At 39.4% G+C, this 15935-nt stretch overlaps 1 protein-coding gene across 1 annotated transcript in view; it reads left to right on the top strand.

Moving 5' to 3' along the window:
* ARSF (arylsulfatase F) overlaps positions 1 to 14669 on the top strand; it is a 44320-nt gene extending 29651 nt beyond the window's left edge. Inside the window, exons 7-10 of the mRNA XM_009234568.2 lie at positions 3025 to 3159; positions 5710 to 5872; positions 12079 to 12203; positions 14130 to 14669. Coding sequence (XP_009232843.2) covers positions 3025 to 3159; positions 5710 to 5872; positions 12079 to 12203; positions 14130 to 14512 — 806 coding nt within the window. The 3' untranslated portion in view covers positions 14513 to 14669. The remainder of the gene's footprint in view (positions 1 to 3024; positions 3160 to 5709; positions 5873 to 12078; positions 12204 to 14129) is intronic.
* The last annotated feature ends 1266 nt before the right edge of the window (positions 14670 to 15935 follow it).

The following is a 15935-nucleotide window of genomic DNA, read 5'->3' on the forward strand; positions in this document are numbered from 1 at the left end:
CACACACACACACACACACAATGGACACTTTTCCAGCCATTAAGTTGTAAAAGTAATTTTTTTAATTTATTTTTTTAATTGAGACAGGGTCTCACTGTGTTGACAAGGGCGGTCTCAAATACCTGAGCTCAAGGGATCCTCCTTCCTTGCCCTCCCAAATTGCTGGGATTACAGGTGTGAGCCATGATGCCCAGCCTTGAATAATTTTTTAACATGAAGATTTTACAAGAAATAATATTGGATGAAAAAAGCAAGTTGAAAACTGTGCATACAATATCAACCCAAAGAGAGAGAGAGAGGTGCATCTAAAAGAGTATGTGATATGGTTTGGCTGTGTCCCCACCCAAATCTCATCTTGAATTGTAGCTCCCATAATTCCCACATGTTGTGGGGGGGGACCTGGTGGGAGATAATTGAATCATGGGGGCAGTTTCCCCCATATTGTTCTCATGGTAGTGAATAAGTCTCATGAGATCTGATGGTTTTATAAGGGGAAACTCCTTTTGCTTGGCTCTCATTCTCTCTTGTCTGTCACCGTGTAAGATGTGCCTTTCACCTTCCATCATGATTGTGTGTCCTCCCCAGCCACGTAGAACTGTGATTCCATTAAACCTCTTTTTCTTTATAAGTTACCCAGTCTCAGGTATGTCTTTATTAGCATCGTGAAAACAGACTAATATGGTATGTAACAATTTTTTTTTAAATAGTCAAATGGCAATGGGGCAGGAAATTGGTGGTCTTTATTTTCCTCCTTATAATTTTCTTTATTTTTTTGTATTTCCCAGGCTATTTTGTATTTTTATAATCAGAAAAATATTAGCCTTGTTGTTTTTTCTTGCTACTTTTCACTATTTACTGAAAAGTAGCAAGAAGAGTAAAAACAACTCCCACGTCCCCTTCACCCATCTTTCCCAATTGTTAGCAATTTATCAAATATATCTTCTCTCTCCCTCTTCCTTTCTCCTGATCGTCCTCTTTCTTCCTCTCTCTCTCTTTCTCTCTTCCACCTCCACATGTTTCCTATGCTTCTGAATATTTGGGAATAAGATGCAGATAGGATGTTCATTAAATTTAGAAACTTCAGTGTGTATTTTCTAAAACAAAGACATTCTCCTACATCATCACTGCGAATCACCAAAATCGGGAAATTAACATGGGTGGATTCTTAGGATTTAATTCACAAATCCCAGCCAAACTTCTCCAGCTGTCCTCATACGAAAATTTATACACAGCAAGCAAAACCAATGGACAAACGAAAACCAACCAACAAAACCCCTACTTCCTCTATCCTCTTTCTCTTCTGGTCCATGGATTTTCTTGTTGTATCTGTTTAAACTCCTCTGATGTGGACAAAGACTGACCAATCTCTATTCTTTCTTGAATTCAAAGACCTTGACATTTTTTTAGAATAAAGACCAGGTATCATCTAGAATGTTCCTTGAATTGGGTTGGTTTGACATTTCCTTCAATGGAAGTGGAAGTGATGGTGTGTTCTCAGCCCAGTAGACAAGGAAGTCAATTAGCCCCAACAATGGTTATAAAATTCTTCATCACTTGATTAAATGGTGTCTTCCAGTTTTCTCCACTGTAAAGTTACTTATTTTGTCATTACTTAATAATTTGAAATTATTAACTATTTTATGGGAGATACTTTGAGATGAAGCCAATATTTTGGTTCTTATCAAACATTCAATGCCAGGTTTAGCATCCATTGATCATTTTCTCTTGGATCAATTTTCAGTGCGATTTTTGCTAAAAGTATTGTGGTAAATTTTTAAAAGTATTTTAAAATATAAATTCTTTCTTAACTTGCCCTTACTTGTTTGCCTTGGCTCTAGAAGAAAATTTCTAAGGTATAGTACTTTAGGAATGTTAGTGTAATGTTATCTGAGATAAGCGACAGTAGAACACATAGAATTAGACACATTTGAGACTAATAAGTTTTTTCATAATTATGCATAATAAAGACTGGGTTTGGGAACTCTAGGAATTTAGCTATTTTCCTATAAAAATGATTGGAAATGTAGTTTATTTTGAATACATTCTTCCTCTTTTAACTTGCCCATTGAGTCTAATTCTCCCCACCTAGTCATCGTATTCTCCATTTAAAATATCAAATAAGAAGGGAAGGGAAAATGGTTAAAGAATTACTTATCTAAATCATCTGCAAGAATATATCAAGTAAATTATGTGAACCCAACAGTGGGAGTGTCTTATTCTTGCCTCTGTCTCCTCAAATTCTGTAACAATGTCTGCCTTCCGTGAGCAGAGAGGTTGCATAAGCCGTGACTGCCCTTCTGTGCAACATCAGTCAGAATACCACCACAGTCCTTCTTTTCATATCCAGTGGGAAAAACTGTATTTCTCTGTTTAATGTTTTCATTCTGCATGAAGGAAATTATCAAGGAGAATTTGCCCTTTTAAATGATATCAGTAGCAACTGATGTTCATTTGTATTGCCATAATATTTTTTTCTTAAAGCAGGTCATCTTTTATTTCTTAAAAATTTTGGACTCTCGGTTTCTTTGTTTTTTTGTTTTTTGTTTTTTTGAGATGAGTCTCGCTCTGTTGCCCAGGCTGGAGTGCAGTGGCACCATCTGAGCTCTCTGCAACATCTGCCTCCCGGGTGTAAGCAATTCTCTGCCTCAGCCACCCGAGTAGCTGGGATTACAGGCCTGTGCCACCATGCCCGGCTAATTTTTGTATTTTTAGTAGAGACAGGGTTTCATCATCTTGGCCAGGCTGGTCTTGAACTCCTGACCTTGTGATCCACCCACTTCAGCCTCCCAAAGTGCTGAGATTACAGGCACGAGCCACCGCGTCCAGCCTGACTCTCAGTTTTTTTCTCTTTCAATGGTTTGTCAATTTAAACTGTTAATGCACATTTCTTTTCTTTTGTGGCTTTTGACATAGTAAGGGTCACACCATCCTTGTTTTCCTTTAGATAGCTCGTGCCCATTTGACTTAGGGGTGAAATATCTCATAATGTCATTATTTTTACTTGTCTCTTGTATATTATTTTAGGCAAGATTCTTGATGCTATCGATGATTTTGGCCTAAGGAACAACACCCTTGTCTACTTTACATCAGACCACGGAGGGCATTTGGAAGCTAGGCGAGGGCATGCCCAACTTGGTGGATGGAATGGGATATACAAAGGTGAGGAGAGGAACTCACGCAAGTGATCTGGTGGTGAATAAGCTTTTTTGTGGTTCTTATAATTAAAGCCCATGACACAAAGGAATGAGACCTGAAAAACTGACCAAGTTTGTTTAATTTGAGTCTTAGTAAAATGAAGTATCGGACCAAGGTCAGAAAATTGGTCTTATATTTGTTAACATTTCTGTGGAAGGAAGCCATGTATGTACAGGGAGCATCTAGAAATATGCCTTTCTGACAACCCTATCAAATTATGGGGAGTTAGCACGAGCAGATGCTTTTATGGGGTCTTTAAAGAAATATCTACTCATTCATTCCATTTATGAGATTATTGAGAGATTAAATGAGGGGGAACGTGAGAGAACAGAGGTCAGAAACCAGGGATCCTTCATCATTAGGAAGTCTTTGATGCTCTCTTCCAAGGATATAGTATAGCATAGAAAGTAGCCAAGCCTGTCTTGGGTTTCATGATTAAATTCACATATACTGATTTTCTGTCCTGCTGTAACATTTAGTCAACAAAATAGGTCCATAAGCTACTACATTGGCCAGGTCTATAATGTGTAACCTGATGTTAGTAGAATATTATCTTCATTTGTGAAATGAGGATTAACAAAAGAAAAAGAAAAAGAAAAAAAAAGATAATTATCTGGAAAATGTCGAGTATATTTTATCATATGTCTTGAGAGAGATTTTAAAGTATTTTCTAGAGGAAAATACGTTGTTATTCATGCAACTGCAGATTCTACAGTCTTGGATTCGGTAGGAAATTATAATTTCTGTATGAATGAGGTAAAGGCTCTGCCTCCATCTTGCAGAGGGTATGAATGTGTACTCTTTAGAGCATGTAGCACTAAAGTGTGCATTTAGGACCCAAAACAAATCCTTAGTGGAAATTGTTATTATAGACATTCTATTTAAAAAAAAATTCGGTAGTTTTGGGGCTACAAGTGGTTTTTGGTTACACAGATAAGTTCTTTAGTGGTGATTTCTGAGATTTTAGTGCACCATCATCTGAGCATGTACTCTGTTCCCAATATGTAGTATTTTTTTCCTCAGCCCACTCCCAATCATTCCCCAAAGTCACCAGAGCCCATTATATGATTCTTATGCCTTTGCATTCTTGTAGCTTAGCTCCCACTTATAAGTGAAAACATAGGCTGTTTGGTTTTCCATTCCTGAGTTACTTCACTTAGAATAATGGCCTCCAGCTCCATCCAAGTTACTGCAAAAGATATTATTTCATTTATTTTTACGGCTGAGTAGAATTCCATGGTGTATGTACACCACATTTTCTTTATCCACCTGTTGGTTGATGGGTACTTAGGCTGGTTCCATATCTTTGCAATTGAGAATTGCACTGCTATAAGCATGCGTGTGCATGTTAGCCATTGTATGTTTGCTTATGAGAACTGTTTTTAAAAATTTTTGGCTCACGCCTGTAATCCCAACACTTTGGGAGTCCAAGGCAGGTGGATCACAAGGTCAAGAGATCGAGACCATCTGGCCAACATGGTGAAACTCCATCTCTACTAAAAATACAAAAATTAGCTGGGCATAGTGGCGGGCACCTGTAGTCCCAGCTACTCAGGAGGCTGAGGCAGGAGAATCGCTTGAACCCGGGAGGCGGAGGTTGCAGTCAGCCAAGATAGCGCCAACTGCACTCCAGCCTGGCAACAGAGCGAGACTCCATCTCAAAAAAAAAAAAAAAAAATTAACTTTTCAGCATACCATGACATAATGTAAACTTTACTCTGATTAACTTAATAAAATGAGTCAATTAACACAGGAAAGTGGCCACTTCTCCTAATTTCCTCCTGGAAATCCTGGTGTATACCTGTCATCTTGGTATAATTAAGACAACTTTCTGCTTTTATTCTCAATAATACCTTGATGTGGACAATAAGTTACCATATGTCCATAGTATTCCATTTGTTTTCAGGGTGCATGAATGAACAGTGAGCAAAATAGGCAGAAATCCTCATCTTCATGGAGTTTATATCCTACTGGAGGGAGGCACAGCAGAAAATAAAATAAAATAAATAAATAATATGACATATTAGAAGGTGGCTGTAAATATGAAAAAACACGAGAATAAAGAATTCTGGGGTGGGACTGCCATTTCAAATAAAATGTTCAGGCACGCCTCATTGAGGTTACTGTGAGTTCCATAACCTTGGGGGCTGGATACAAGAAAAACATTAATTTAAAAAAATATAGGAAGTTACTTTGAGCAAAGGTATGAGGGAGATTAGAAATGAAGTAGGTGTATATTTGAGATAGGAACACTTTAAGTAGAGAAAATAGCCATGCAAATAGAATGTAAATGTCCAATATTACATATGTTTAGTTATTTAATCAAAAACCTACCAGCAGCACGGGAAAATATAATTCTGTAGACGTGCACTACTTACCCCACTAGGACTCTACATAGAGTAGACATTATACAAATGTGATCTCTTTTGATACTAGCTTACCTTTTAAATACATTGAATACAGTGACTATTTTAACTAGGCACAATAATTGAACTTAATTGCATTGTCTCATAGGTGGAAAAGGCATGGGAGGCTGGGAAGGTGGAATCCGTGTCCCAGGAATTGTCCGATGGCCTGGAAAGGTACCAGCTGGACGGTTGATTAAGGAACCTACAAGTTTAATGGATATTTTACCAACTGTCACATCAGTGTCAGGAGGAAGTCTCCCTCAGGACAGGTGATGTCATATAAACTGTTAACAAGAGCTTATTTTCACCCTTCTTCCTTCTCAGAAGATTCAGAACAAGGAGACTGACTCTATCCTGGCAGACCCACTTTTTCCCTAGTATCTACACAGTTTTACCTTCCTATATGACTGTGTCTATTCAGCATTCTTCAGAAGAGACCAGTCTTTTCTTTTTTTCTATTGAGGTAAAATACACATATATAATTTACCATCTTTACCATTTTTCAGTATACAGTTCAGTGGTAATAAACATATTTATTTTCTTTTTTTCCCCTTCATTTTCCTCTCATCTCTCCCCTCTGGTCATCACTATTCTACTTTCTATCTGCCTAAGAATCACTATTATTTATTTTTAGCTCCCACACTGAGTGAGAAGATGTGATGTTTGCCTTTCTCTGGGCTTGGCTTATTTCACTTAACATAATGGCCACCAGTTCCATTCATGTTGCTGCAAATGACAGGAATTCCTTCTTTTTAAGGGGTGAATAGTATTCCCTTGTGCATATATAACACTTTTAAAAAAATTAATTTGTCTGCCGATAGGCAGTTAGGTTGATTACATAGCTTGGCTATTGTGAAGAGTGCTGCGGTAAACATGGAAATGCAGATATTCCTTTGATCTGTTGATTTCTTTTCTTTTGGGTATATACCAAGTAGTTGGATTTCTGGATCACAAGGTAGCTCTATTTTTGGTTTTCTGAGGAACACCTCACCACACAAAACAGATAAAGCAAATTACAACCAAAAATAGAGATGGACAGATTTATAACCAGAGGTCCTGAACAAATATCAGAGATCCGTCTTAGATACTAATCTAATGAGGACCATCTTAGATACTTTAACATTTTCAATTGAGAGAAAGATGGAGACAGGAAGCTTTGGAGATGAAGACATGGTAGGTAAAACTCACTCATCTCTATAAGAAAGGGAAAAATAATCCTAGTCTCTGGTGTGAAAGATCTGGAAGACTGAGAAGAAGGTAAGATGTTTGAGGATGCTTTGAACTCTATCATGAATACTTTGAATTTCTTCAAGAGGAGATCGTTCATACTACATTGCTCTATTCCCCGGCAGCAACCAACCTAGGTAGGTTTGCTGCTGATTGATTGACAGTTCATTGATCACAGCTCTGCAAGGGAATCCAGATAGGTTAGAACCACAACTATGTCTCTCCTCCAAGCCCACAGAGTTCTTGTAATATTTCTTTCTTCACGTAACAAAGCTAATCTATTTCTGAAGAAATAGGTTCTGTTGGCACTAATACAGAAAAGAAAAATATTTTAGAAGTCATGGTTAACTTACTGAAAAACAAACTATCAAGAACTAATCAACACACACCCCCAAGTTTGCCTTTCTAATATTTAAAAATATATGTTTGATGCTAGCAGATATCTGTATCAACACACTAAGGCTGGAATTTATTTTATAATTTCCGGAATGAACTTTAGATGAAGACGTTTTTATTTTCTGCCTGAAAAGAAGTTAGGCATTGATGATGCTAACACAGGAAAGAAAAAATATTTTATTTTTTATTTTTATTTATTTTGTTTTTGAGACAGAGTTTCGCTCTGTTGCCTAGGCTGGAGTGCAGTGGCACGATCTCAGCTCGCTGCAACCTCTGCCTCCCGGGTTCAAGTAATTCTCATGCCTCAGCCTCTTGAGCAGCTGGGACTACAGGCACCCACGACCACGCCTGGGTAATTTTTGTATGTCTTGTAGAGATGGGTTTTCGCCATGTTGGCCAGGCTGGTCTTGAACTCCTGACCTCAAGTGATCCTCCCTCCTCAGCCTCCCAAAGTGTTGGGATTTACTGGTGTGAGCCATCGTGTCCAGCCCAGAAAAAATATTTTAAAAACCACTGTGAAGTTATTGCAAAAAGAACCTATCAAAAAAACGATGGAGAAGCCCAGCTTCCCTGTTCTACCATTTAGAAATAGTTCTTTTAAGAAGTCTGTCGTTCCACATAGCCCAACAGCCTGTTAAGGAGAAGGCAAATGTCCAGGCACAATATTGTTACGTTGCATGAGGGTGGAAGGCAATTGCTGCCAAGTTCCAGCCGTTGTCCTCACGTTAAAAAGAAGAACGAGTTGATTGGAGTCACTCATCACTCCAGTGCATTAGGTGCCATGAGATTACATGCTCATTTGGTCAGGGGTTTAGGGTTATGAGTTTGGTGTCCTTCGTAAGATGTATAGTACAGCTGTCCTTTCCTGCCTGCAACCATGACTCCAATAGCCATAGGCTAAGTCCTCAGAGGATGCACCATCTTTGTAGTTAAATGGGAAGTGGAAGAAAATCACGAAGATGACTAAGGCATTGTGGTGGGAGACCTAACCTCAGCTTCATGTACAGGTTGGCGTGCTGGGTACTACTCATCAGGTTGATTTTTTGGTTATTCCTATGTTTGGTTCTCCCAAGCCTCTTTATTTGAATTCATGACTTCTTTGGCATGTGCATTGACCAGTTAAATATGTCCTTGCTAATAGAGAATAGCTCTACTATGTAGAAGGGAACAAACAGCAAATTCACAGTATCAGGCTCACTGTCTATGACACCAGCATCATGAGGGCCTGTGGATACCTCTCTTCTGTCTCCTTCAATCCCCAACACAATGAAATCAACAAGAAGAACTCAAAAGTGGCTCTCACCTGTACAGAAATGAAGGCTGCTAATACTGTAAAAGCCAAATAGTAATTTATTTTTAGAATTAACACAATTTGTTTCACCACCTCACCACACAAAACAGATAAAGCAAATTACAACCAAAAATAGAGATGGACAGATTTATAACCAGAGATCCTGAACAAGAAAGTAGAATAAACAAAAAAGAAGAGTAAAGATAAAACAGAGGACACCATTAATGTGTAGAAACACGGGAATCTGAGGATGCAATGGTTTATCAAAGTGTTGGGAAAAAATGACTTATCAGGTATGTGGTTTACCAATACAGCTGTCCCTCGGTATCCATGGAGGCTGGTCTCAAGACCTCACATGGATACCAAAATACCCAGATGCTCACGTCCCTGATATAAAATACTGTAATATTTACATATTACCTACACACATCCTCTTGTATATATTAAATCATCTCTAGATTACTCATAATACCTAATACAATGTATGTAAATGCCACGTAAAATAGTTGTTATATTGTATCCTTTAGGGAATGATGATGAGAAAAAGTCTGTACATATTCAGTACAGACAAGACCATCCCTAAAAGGACCATAAGCCTAAATGTAAACCCAAAATTATAACACTTCTAAATAAAAACATAGGAGAAAATCATTGTAATATTCAGATAAGAAAATAATTTTTTTAGATTTATCAAAAAAGTCGTAAGCTATAAAAGAAAAAAGTGATAGATTAGTCATTATCAAAATTTAAAATTTCTGCTTTTCAAATGTCAATATCAAGTAAATAAACATGTGACCTCAGTCCATTAGTGGAGAAAAAAAGAAAAGAAAGAAAAAATTAAAGTATTAAATACGAACTTAAAAGAAAGTTTAAAAGAAAAGAAAAAGACAAGCCGTGGAGTAGAAGCAAATAGTCATCCCTCTGAACTCAGAGGTTCTGCATCTGTGAATTCAATCAACTGCAGATCAAAAGTATTTCGCAGGATTTTCTAGAATAAAGAATCTAGAATAGCCTAAAATTTTTGAAGAAGAAAATCATTTGAAGACTCACTACATAATTCCAAAATTTACTATAAAGCTTGAGTAATCAAGTTTAAAAGAGTAATGAAGATGGTGTTCTAATGCTCTAAAGTTTTTAAAATTAATATTTAATATTTTAATTTTTTTCTTTTCTTCTTTTTCCCCACTAATGGAGTGAGGTCACATGTTTATTTTCTTGACATTGCCATTTGAAAAGCAGAAGTTTTACATTTTGATAATGGCTAATTTATCTTTTTTTCTTTTATAACTTGTGATTTTTGTGATAAAACTTAAAAAAAATTTCTTATCAAAAAATCACAGTGATTTTCTCCTATGTTTTCACTTAGAAGTTTTATAGTTTTGGGTTTACATTTAGACTTATGGTCCATATTGAGTTAATTTTTTAATGTGGCTTGAGGTATAGGCTGAGATTTATTTTCCTTGCATTTGGATATCCCATTTGTCTACTGTCATTTATTGAAAGACAGTCCTATCTCTACTGAAGTATTTTGAGCATTTGTTGAAAAGCAGTATACATATCGGTCAATTCCTGGACTCTCCTATTTCATTGATCCATTGAAACCCTTATTTCAACACTACACTGTCTCAATTAGTCTAGCTTTATAGTAAATCTGGGAGTTATGTAGTGAGTCTTCAAACTATTTTCTTCTTCAAAAAATTTTAAACCATTCTAGGATCTTCATTTTCCCATGTAAATTTTAGAATAAGTTTCTTCATTTCAACATAAACCTTTCTGAAATTGTGATTGAGATTGCTTTAAATCTATAGATCAATTTGCAGAAAATTGATGTCTTAAAAAACTTTGAATTTTCCAATCAATAAATATAGTTCATTTCTCCATTTATTTCTCTTATTTGGTGCTTTGTGGCTTTTCTCATACAAATTTTTCACATAAAAATGCTATCCCTAAATACTTCATGCTTTGTCATGTTATAGTACATGATACTTTAAAAATAATGTCATTCCCAGCCATTCATTGCAAAGATATAGACATTTTTAAAAGTTGGTGTTGTATTGTGTGATCTTGCTAATCTTACTCATTATTTCCGGCAGGTTTTTCAGTGATAATTAACATGGGAAATCATTGTATCTGATAGTAAATATAGTTTTATTTCTTTTAAGATCCTTTTTAGGCATGGCACGGTGGCTCACACCTGTATTCCCAGCACTTTGGGAGGCCAAGGCAGATGGGTCACCTGAGGTCAGGAGTTTGAGACCGGCCTGACCAACATGGTGAAACCCCGTCTCTACTGAAAATACAAAATTAGCCAGGCGTGGTGGCACATGCCTGTAATCACAGCTACTCAGGAGGCTGAGGCAGGAGAATTGCTTGAACCTGGGAGATGGAGGTTGCATTGAGCCAAGATCGTGCCATCGCACTCCAGCCTGGGCAACAAGAGCAAAACTCTGTCTCCAAGAAAGAAAAAGAATCCTGGCTGGGCGCGGTGGCTCATGCTTATAATCCCAGCACTTTGGGAGGCCAAGGTGGGTGGATCCCCTGAGGTTGGGAGTTCAAGATCAGCCTGACTAACATGGAGAAACCCCATCTCTACTAAAAATACAAAATTAGCTGGGTGTGATGGCGCATGCCTGTAATCCCAGCTACTCGGAAGGCTGAGACAGGAGAATCCCTTGAACCTGGGAAGCAGAGGTTGCGATGAGCAGAGATCACGCCACTGCCCCCAGCCTGGGCAACAAGGGTGAAACTCCATCTCAAAAAAAAAAGAGAAAAATCCTTATCTGGGATGTATTATTATGTGTCCCATTACAAAGCAGGTTTTATTATTATTGCTTTCTAATATAAGGCATAAGATATATTTTCTAATAGAAATTTTAAAAATTCATTTTAGTTTAGATTCAGGGGCCCATGTGCAGGTTTGTTATTTGGATATATTATGTGATGCTGAGGTTTCTGTTCAATTCGTCACCCAAGTAGTGAACATAATACCCAGCAGGTAGTTTTTCAACCCTTCCCTCCTCCCTCCCTCCCGCTTTTTGGAGCCCCCCCAGTGTCTGATGTTCCCATCTTTATGTTCATGTGTACCCAAAGTTTAGCTCCCATTTGTGAGTGAGAACATGGTGATTGGTTTTCTGTTTGTGCGTTCATTTACTCCATTTCTCATATAAAATTAGAAGTATATGACTTTTTAGTGATTACATAAAATTTTTTCAAAGGGTAGCAATATAATTGCAAATGAAGTTCAGATTTATGAAATTGCCACAAATTGCTGAGCTGTGGAGAGCTCTGTGGCGCAGCCAAGGCTGTCTGATCTTTTCACCTTTGGGGCATGCATTGTCACATTCCTCGGCCTCATCATTTCAGGATCAGAACTTAGCTTTCTTCTCTTGCCCACTGGAGTGTAATCTCCCAGAGAGCATGCATGAGTTTTCCTAAAGACTCAGTACGCTGTCCTCTGGCCCTGAGGCACGACGCAGTCTTCAGCAAGTACCCTTCAGGTAGCTTGGGACCCAACGTCCCTTCTCCCCATTCTCCTTATCTGCACTGTCTGTGTCTCTGCAGGGTCATTGACGGCCGAGACCTCATGCCCTTGCTGCAGGGCAACGTCAGGCACTCGGAGCATGAATTTCTGTTCCACTACTGTGGCTCCTACCTGCACGCCGTGCGGTGGATCCCCAAGGACGACAGTGAGTGCTCAACCCGTTGCTTCCTGTTCCCTGCCAGGAGCAGGGTCACTCAGGTGTATCCTGAACACATTCTTCCTTTACTCTCTAGACCGGTCCTTTCATTCCAGGTCTCACTGAACACATGTTTTTGGAGAAGTTTCTCAGAATTTCTCTTTTGCAGAAAGGCAGGCGGGGATAATGGAGATGCTAATTGGCTTCACTTAATTATCTCAGCAGTTGCACATACATTAAAACATCACATTGTGCATGGAAAATCTATGCAATTTTGACTTATCAATTACACTTTAATAAAGAAAATAGATGTATGAACATAAGATTTGCCTATAAAGTCAGGGGGACACTTTTACGAAACATACATTTTTAGCCAGGCGTGGTGGATCACGCCTGTAATCCCAGAACTTTGGGAGGCCGAGGTGGGCAGATCACTTGAGGTCAGGAATTTGAGACCAGCCTGGCAAACATGGCGAAACCCTGTCTCTACTAAAAGATACAAAAATTAGCCAGGCATGGGGGTGCACGCCTGTAGTCCCAGCTACTTGGGAGGCTGAGGCGGGAGAATCACTTGAACCCAGGAGGCAGAGGTTGCAGTGAGCTGAGATCACACCATTGCACTCCAGCCTGGAAGACAGAGTGAGACTCCATCTCAAACAAAAATAAAACCAAAAAATATATATACATTTTTAGAAACAGGACTGATATCTGCTGGAAAATGTGCATGTCATTTCACCAGCAGACTCTAATGTTCTCGTTTTGTTGTAAGGATTGCGTAATATTTAGCATTGACCTGTGGGCAAAAAGAAGCCCAAGAACCAGCCTTGAGAAGATGGAAGAAGACAAGAGAAGCCAGCACCTTGGGTGCATGCCTCTGATATGCTTTCTTTCTTTCTTTTTTTTTTTTTTTTTTTTGGAGATAAAAAAATATTTATTGAATATCTTCTATGGGCAGGTTATTTTGTAGGCATAAGTGGTCATGGCTAAACTTTCATTTATAAAAATCAATTCTAGGCAGACTAAAGATAAAATGTAAGATTGAAAGTGTTAGAAGAAAATGAGTTTATGACCCAGAAATTGGAAGTTTTTAAAATTTTTAGAAAGTGACACACACATAATAATATGCACACATTGCACATGAAAATTGGGGGTATCTAGCGATATTTTGAGATAGGCAACGCATAGTGATCAGATTAGACTAATTGGCACATCCATCATCTCAAACATGCATAATTTCTTTGTGTTGGGGACATTGAATATCCTCCTTCTAGCTATTTGTAACTATGTAACGTATTATTGTTAACTGGAGTTATTCTACAGTGTTTAGAACAGGGGTCCCCAATTTTTTGGCACCTGGGACCGGTTTTGTAAAAGATAATTTTTCTGCAGACTGGGGTGGGGGATGGTTTTGGGATGATTCAAGTGCATGACATTTATTGTGCACTTTATTTCTATCATTATTACATTGTATTATATAATGAAATAATTATACAGCTCATCATCATGTGGAGTCAGTGGGAGCCCTGAGCTTGCTTTCCTGCAACTAGATGGTCCCATCTGGGGGTGATGGGAGACAGTGACAGATCATCAGGCATTAGATTCTCATAAGTAGCATGCAACCTAGATCCCTCGCATGGGCAGTTCACAACAGGGTTCATGCTCTTATGAGAATCTAATGCAGCCACTGATCTGACAGGAGGCAGAGCTCAGGCAATAATGCCAACGATAGGGAATGGCTGTAAATACAGAGATAAAGCTTCTCTCTCTCGCCCCACCACTCACCTCCTGTGTGTGTGACCAGGTTCTTAACAGGCCACAAACAGGTACCAGTTTGTGGCCTGGGGACTGGGGACCCCTGCTATAGAACACTAGGACTTCTTCCTTTGATCTGACTGAAGTGCGCATCATTTGACAAGTCTCTCTTTTCTCCTCCAGGTGGGTCAGTTTGGAAGGCTCACTACGTGACCCCGGTATTCCAGCCACCAGCTTCTGGTGGCTGCTATGTCACCTCGTTCTGCAGATGTTTCGGAGAACAGGTTACCTACCACAACCCCCCTCTGCTCTTTGATCTCTCCAGGGACCCCTCAGAGTCCACACCCTTGACACCTGCCACAGAGCCCCTCCATGATTTTGTGATTAAAAAGGTGGCTGAAGCCCTGAAGGAACACCAGGAAACCATCGTGCCCGTGACCTACCAACTCTCAGAACTGAACCAGGGCAGGACGTGGCTGAAGCCTTGCTGTGGGGTGTTCCCATTTTGTCTGTGTGACAAGGAAGAGGAACTCTCTCAGCCTCAGGGTCCTAATGAGAAGAGATAATTACAATCAGGCTACCAAAGCCACTAACTTTGGTGCTTTCAAGTTGGCAAGGAGTGCATTTAATAGCCAATAAATTCATCTACCATTCCAGATTATTAAAGGCCCACTAGTTATTCCACTTGCTGCTTTTTTTTTGGATTCCTGTGGATAAATGTTGATTGAAATTTGTTTTATTTCCCGAAAGCTTATAATTTACTAATTCTCTTGTAAAAAATCCACACAATGGCTGCTGATAATGTCACTGCAGAATTGCTACTTCTTCTGTTTTTCACTCAGTCTCCACCTTGCCTATTGCCAGCACCAACACTGGCCTTTGCAGTCTTCCTGACTTTCTTTGTTCTGTTCTTTCATTCCACTTGCTGTTTCCTTGAGGTCTTTTTCTTCTCACATGGGCTGTGTCTTGCAAGTCTATCTCTGGGTTCATTTATCTTTGCAGAATCTGAAGATTTGTAAATCGTGCCAAAACCAGTTGTCTTGCCACCACCAAAACGAATTCTGAATATGAATACAAAGAGGATATCCTGGCTGGGCACGGGGGCTCACTCCTATAATCCCAGCACTTTGGGAGGTTGGGGTGGGTGCATCACTTGAGGCCAGGAGTTTGAGACCAGCCTGGCCAACATCATGAAACCCCGTCTCTACTAAAAATACAAAAATTAGCCAGGCGTGGTGACACATGCCTGTAATCCCAGCTACTTGGGAGGCTGAGGCAGGATAATTGCTTGAACCTGGGAGGCGGATGTTGTAGTGAGCCAAGATTGCGCCACTGCACTCCAGCCTGGACAACATTGCAAGACTCCATTTCAAAAACAACCAAAAAACCAGGACGTCCTCTGTGGTCTTGTCCATTTTGGCTAGTTTTTCCTGAATTTCTGTCTTAGGTACTGTTGCCTTCCTGGGGTGAAGGACATCGATGACCATTTGTTGCCTCTGAAGAAGTCAGTAGCTCATGACCTTCCTGTGTAGGTAGTTACTATGTCATTCATGTTGACAGCTGAGTACACTGGGGCAGTCATAACTCACTGCAGACTTGAACTCCTGGACTCCACAGCAATCCTCCCAGTTCAGCCTTTGGAGTAGGTGGCACTGCAGACACATACCACCACACCCAGCTCTTTTTATTCTTTTGTAGAGAATGGGTCTTGCTATGTTGCCCAGGCCAATCTCAAACTCCTGTCCCCAAGTGATTCTCCTGCCTCACCATCCCAAAATGCTGGAATTATAGGCATGAGCCACTGCATCAAGCCTAATTTCCACTTTCTAAACATGTCTTTCCGTGCCAGAAAACAAGCACCTACAGACACTTGTGCCATCTGCTCAGTTGCTTTGCTCTAAATATAAGGCCCTGTGTCATCAGGAGGCAACATACGAGGCATTTAAACAGTGCACTAAGAGGAACAAGTCTAAACGTGGCCACTAACCA

This window comes from Pongo abelii, chromosome X (assembly GCF_028885655.2).
Source record: "Pongo abelii isolate AG06213 chromosome X, NHGRI_mPonAbe1-v2.0_pri, whole genome shotgun sequence".
NCBI classification, from domain to species: Eukaryota; Metazoa; Chordata; class Mammalia; order Primates; family Hominidae; genus Pongo; species Pongo abelii.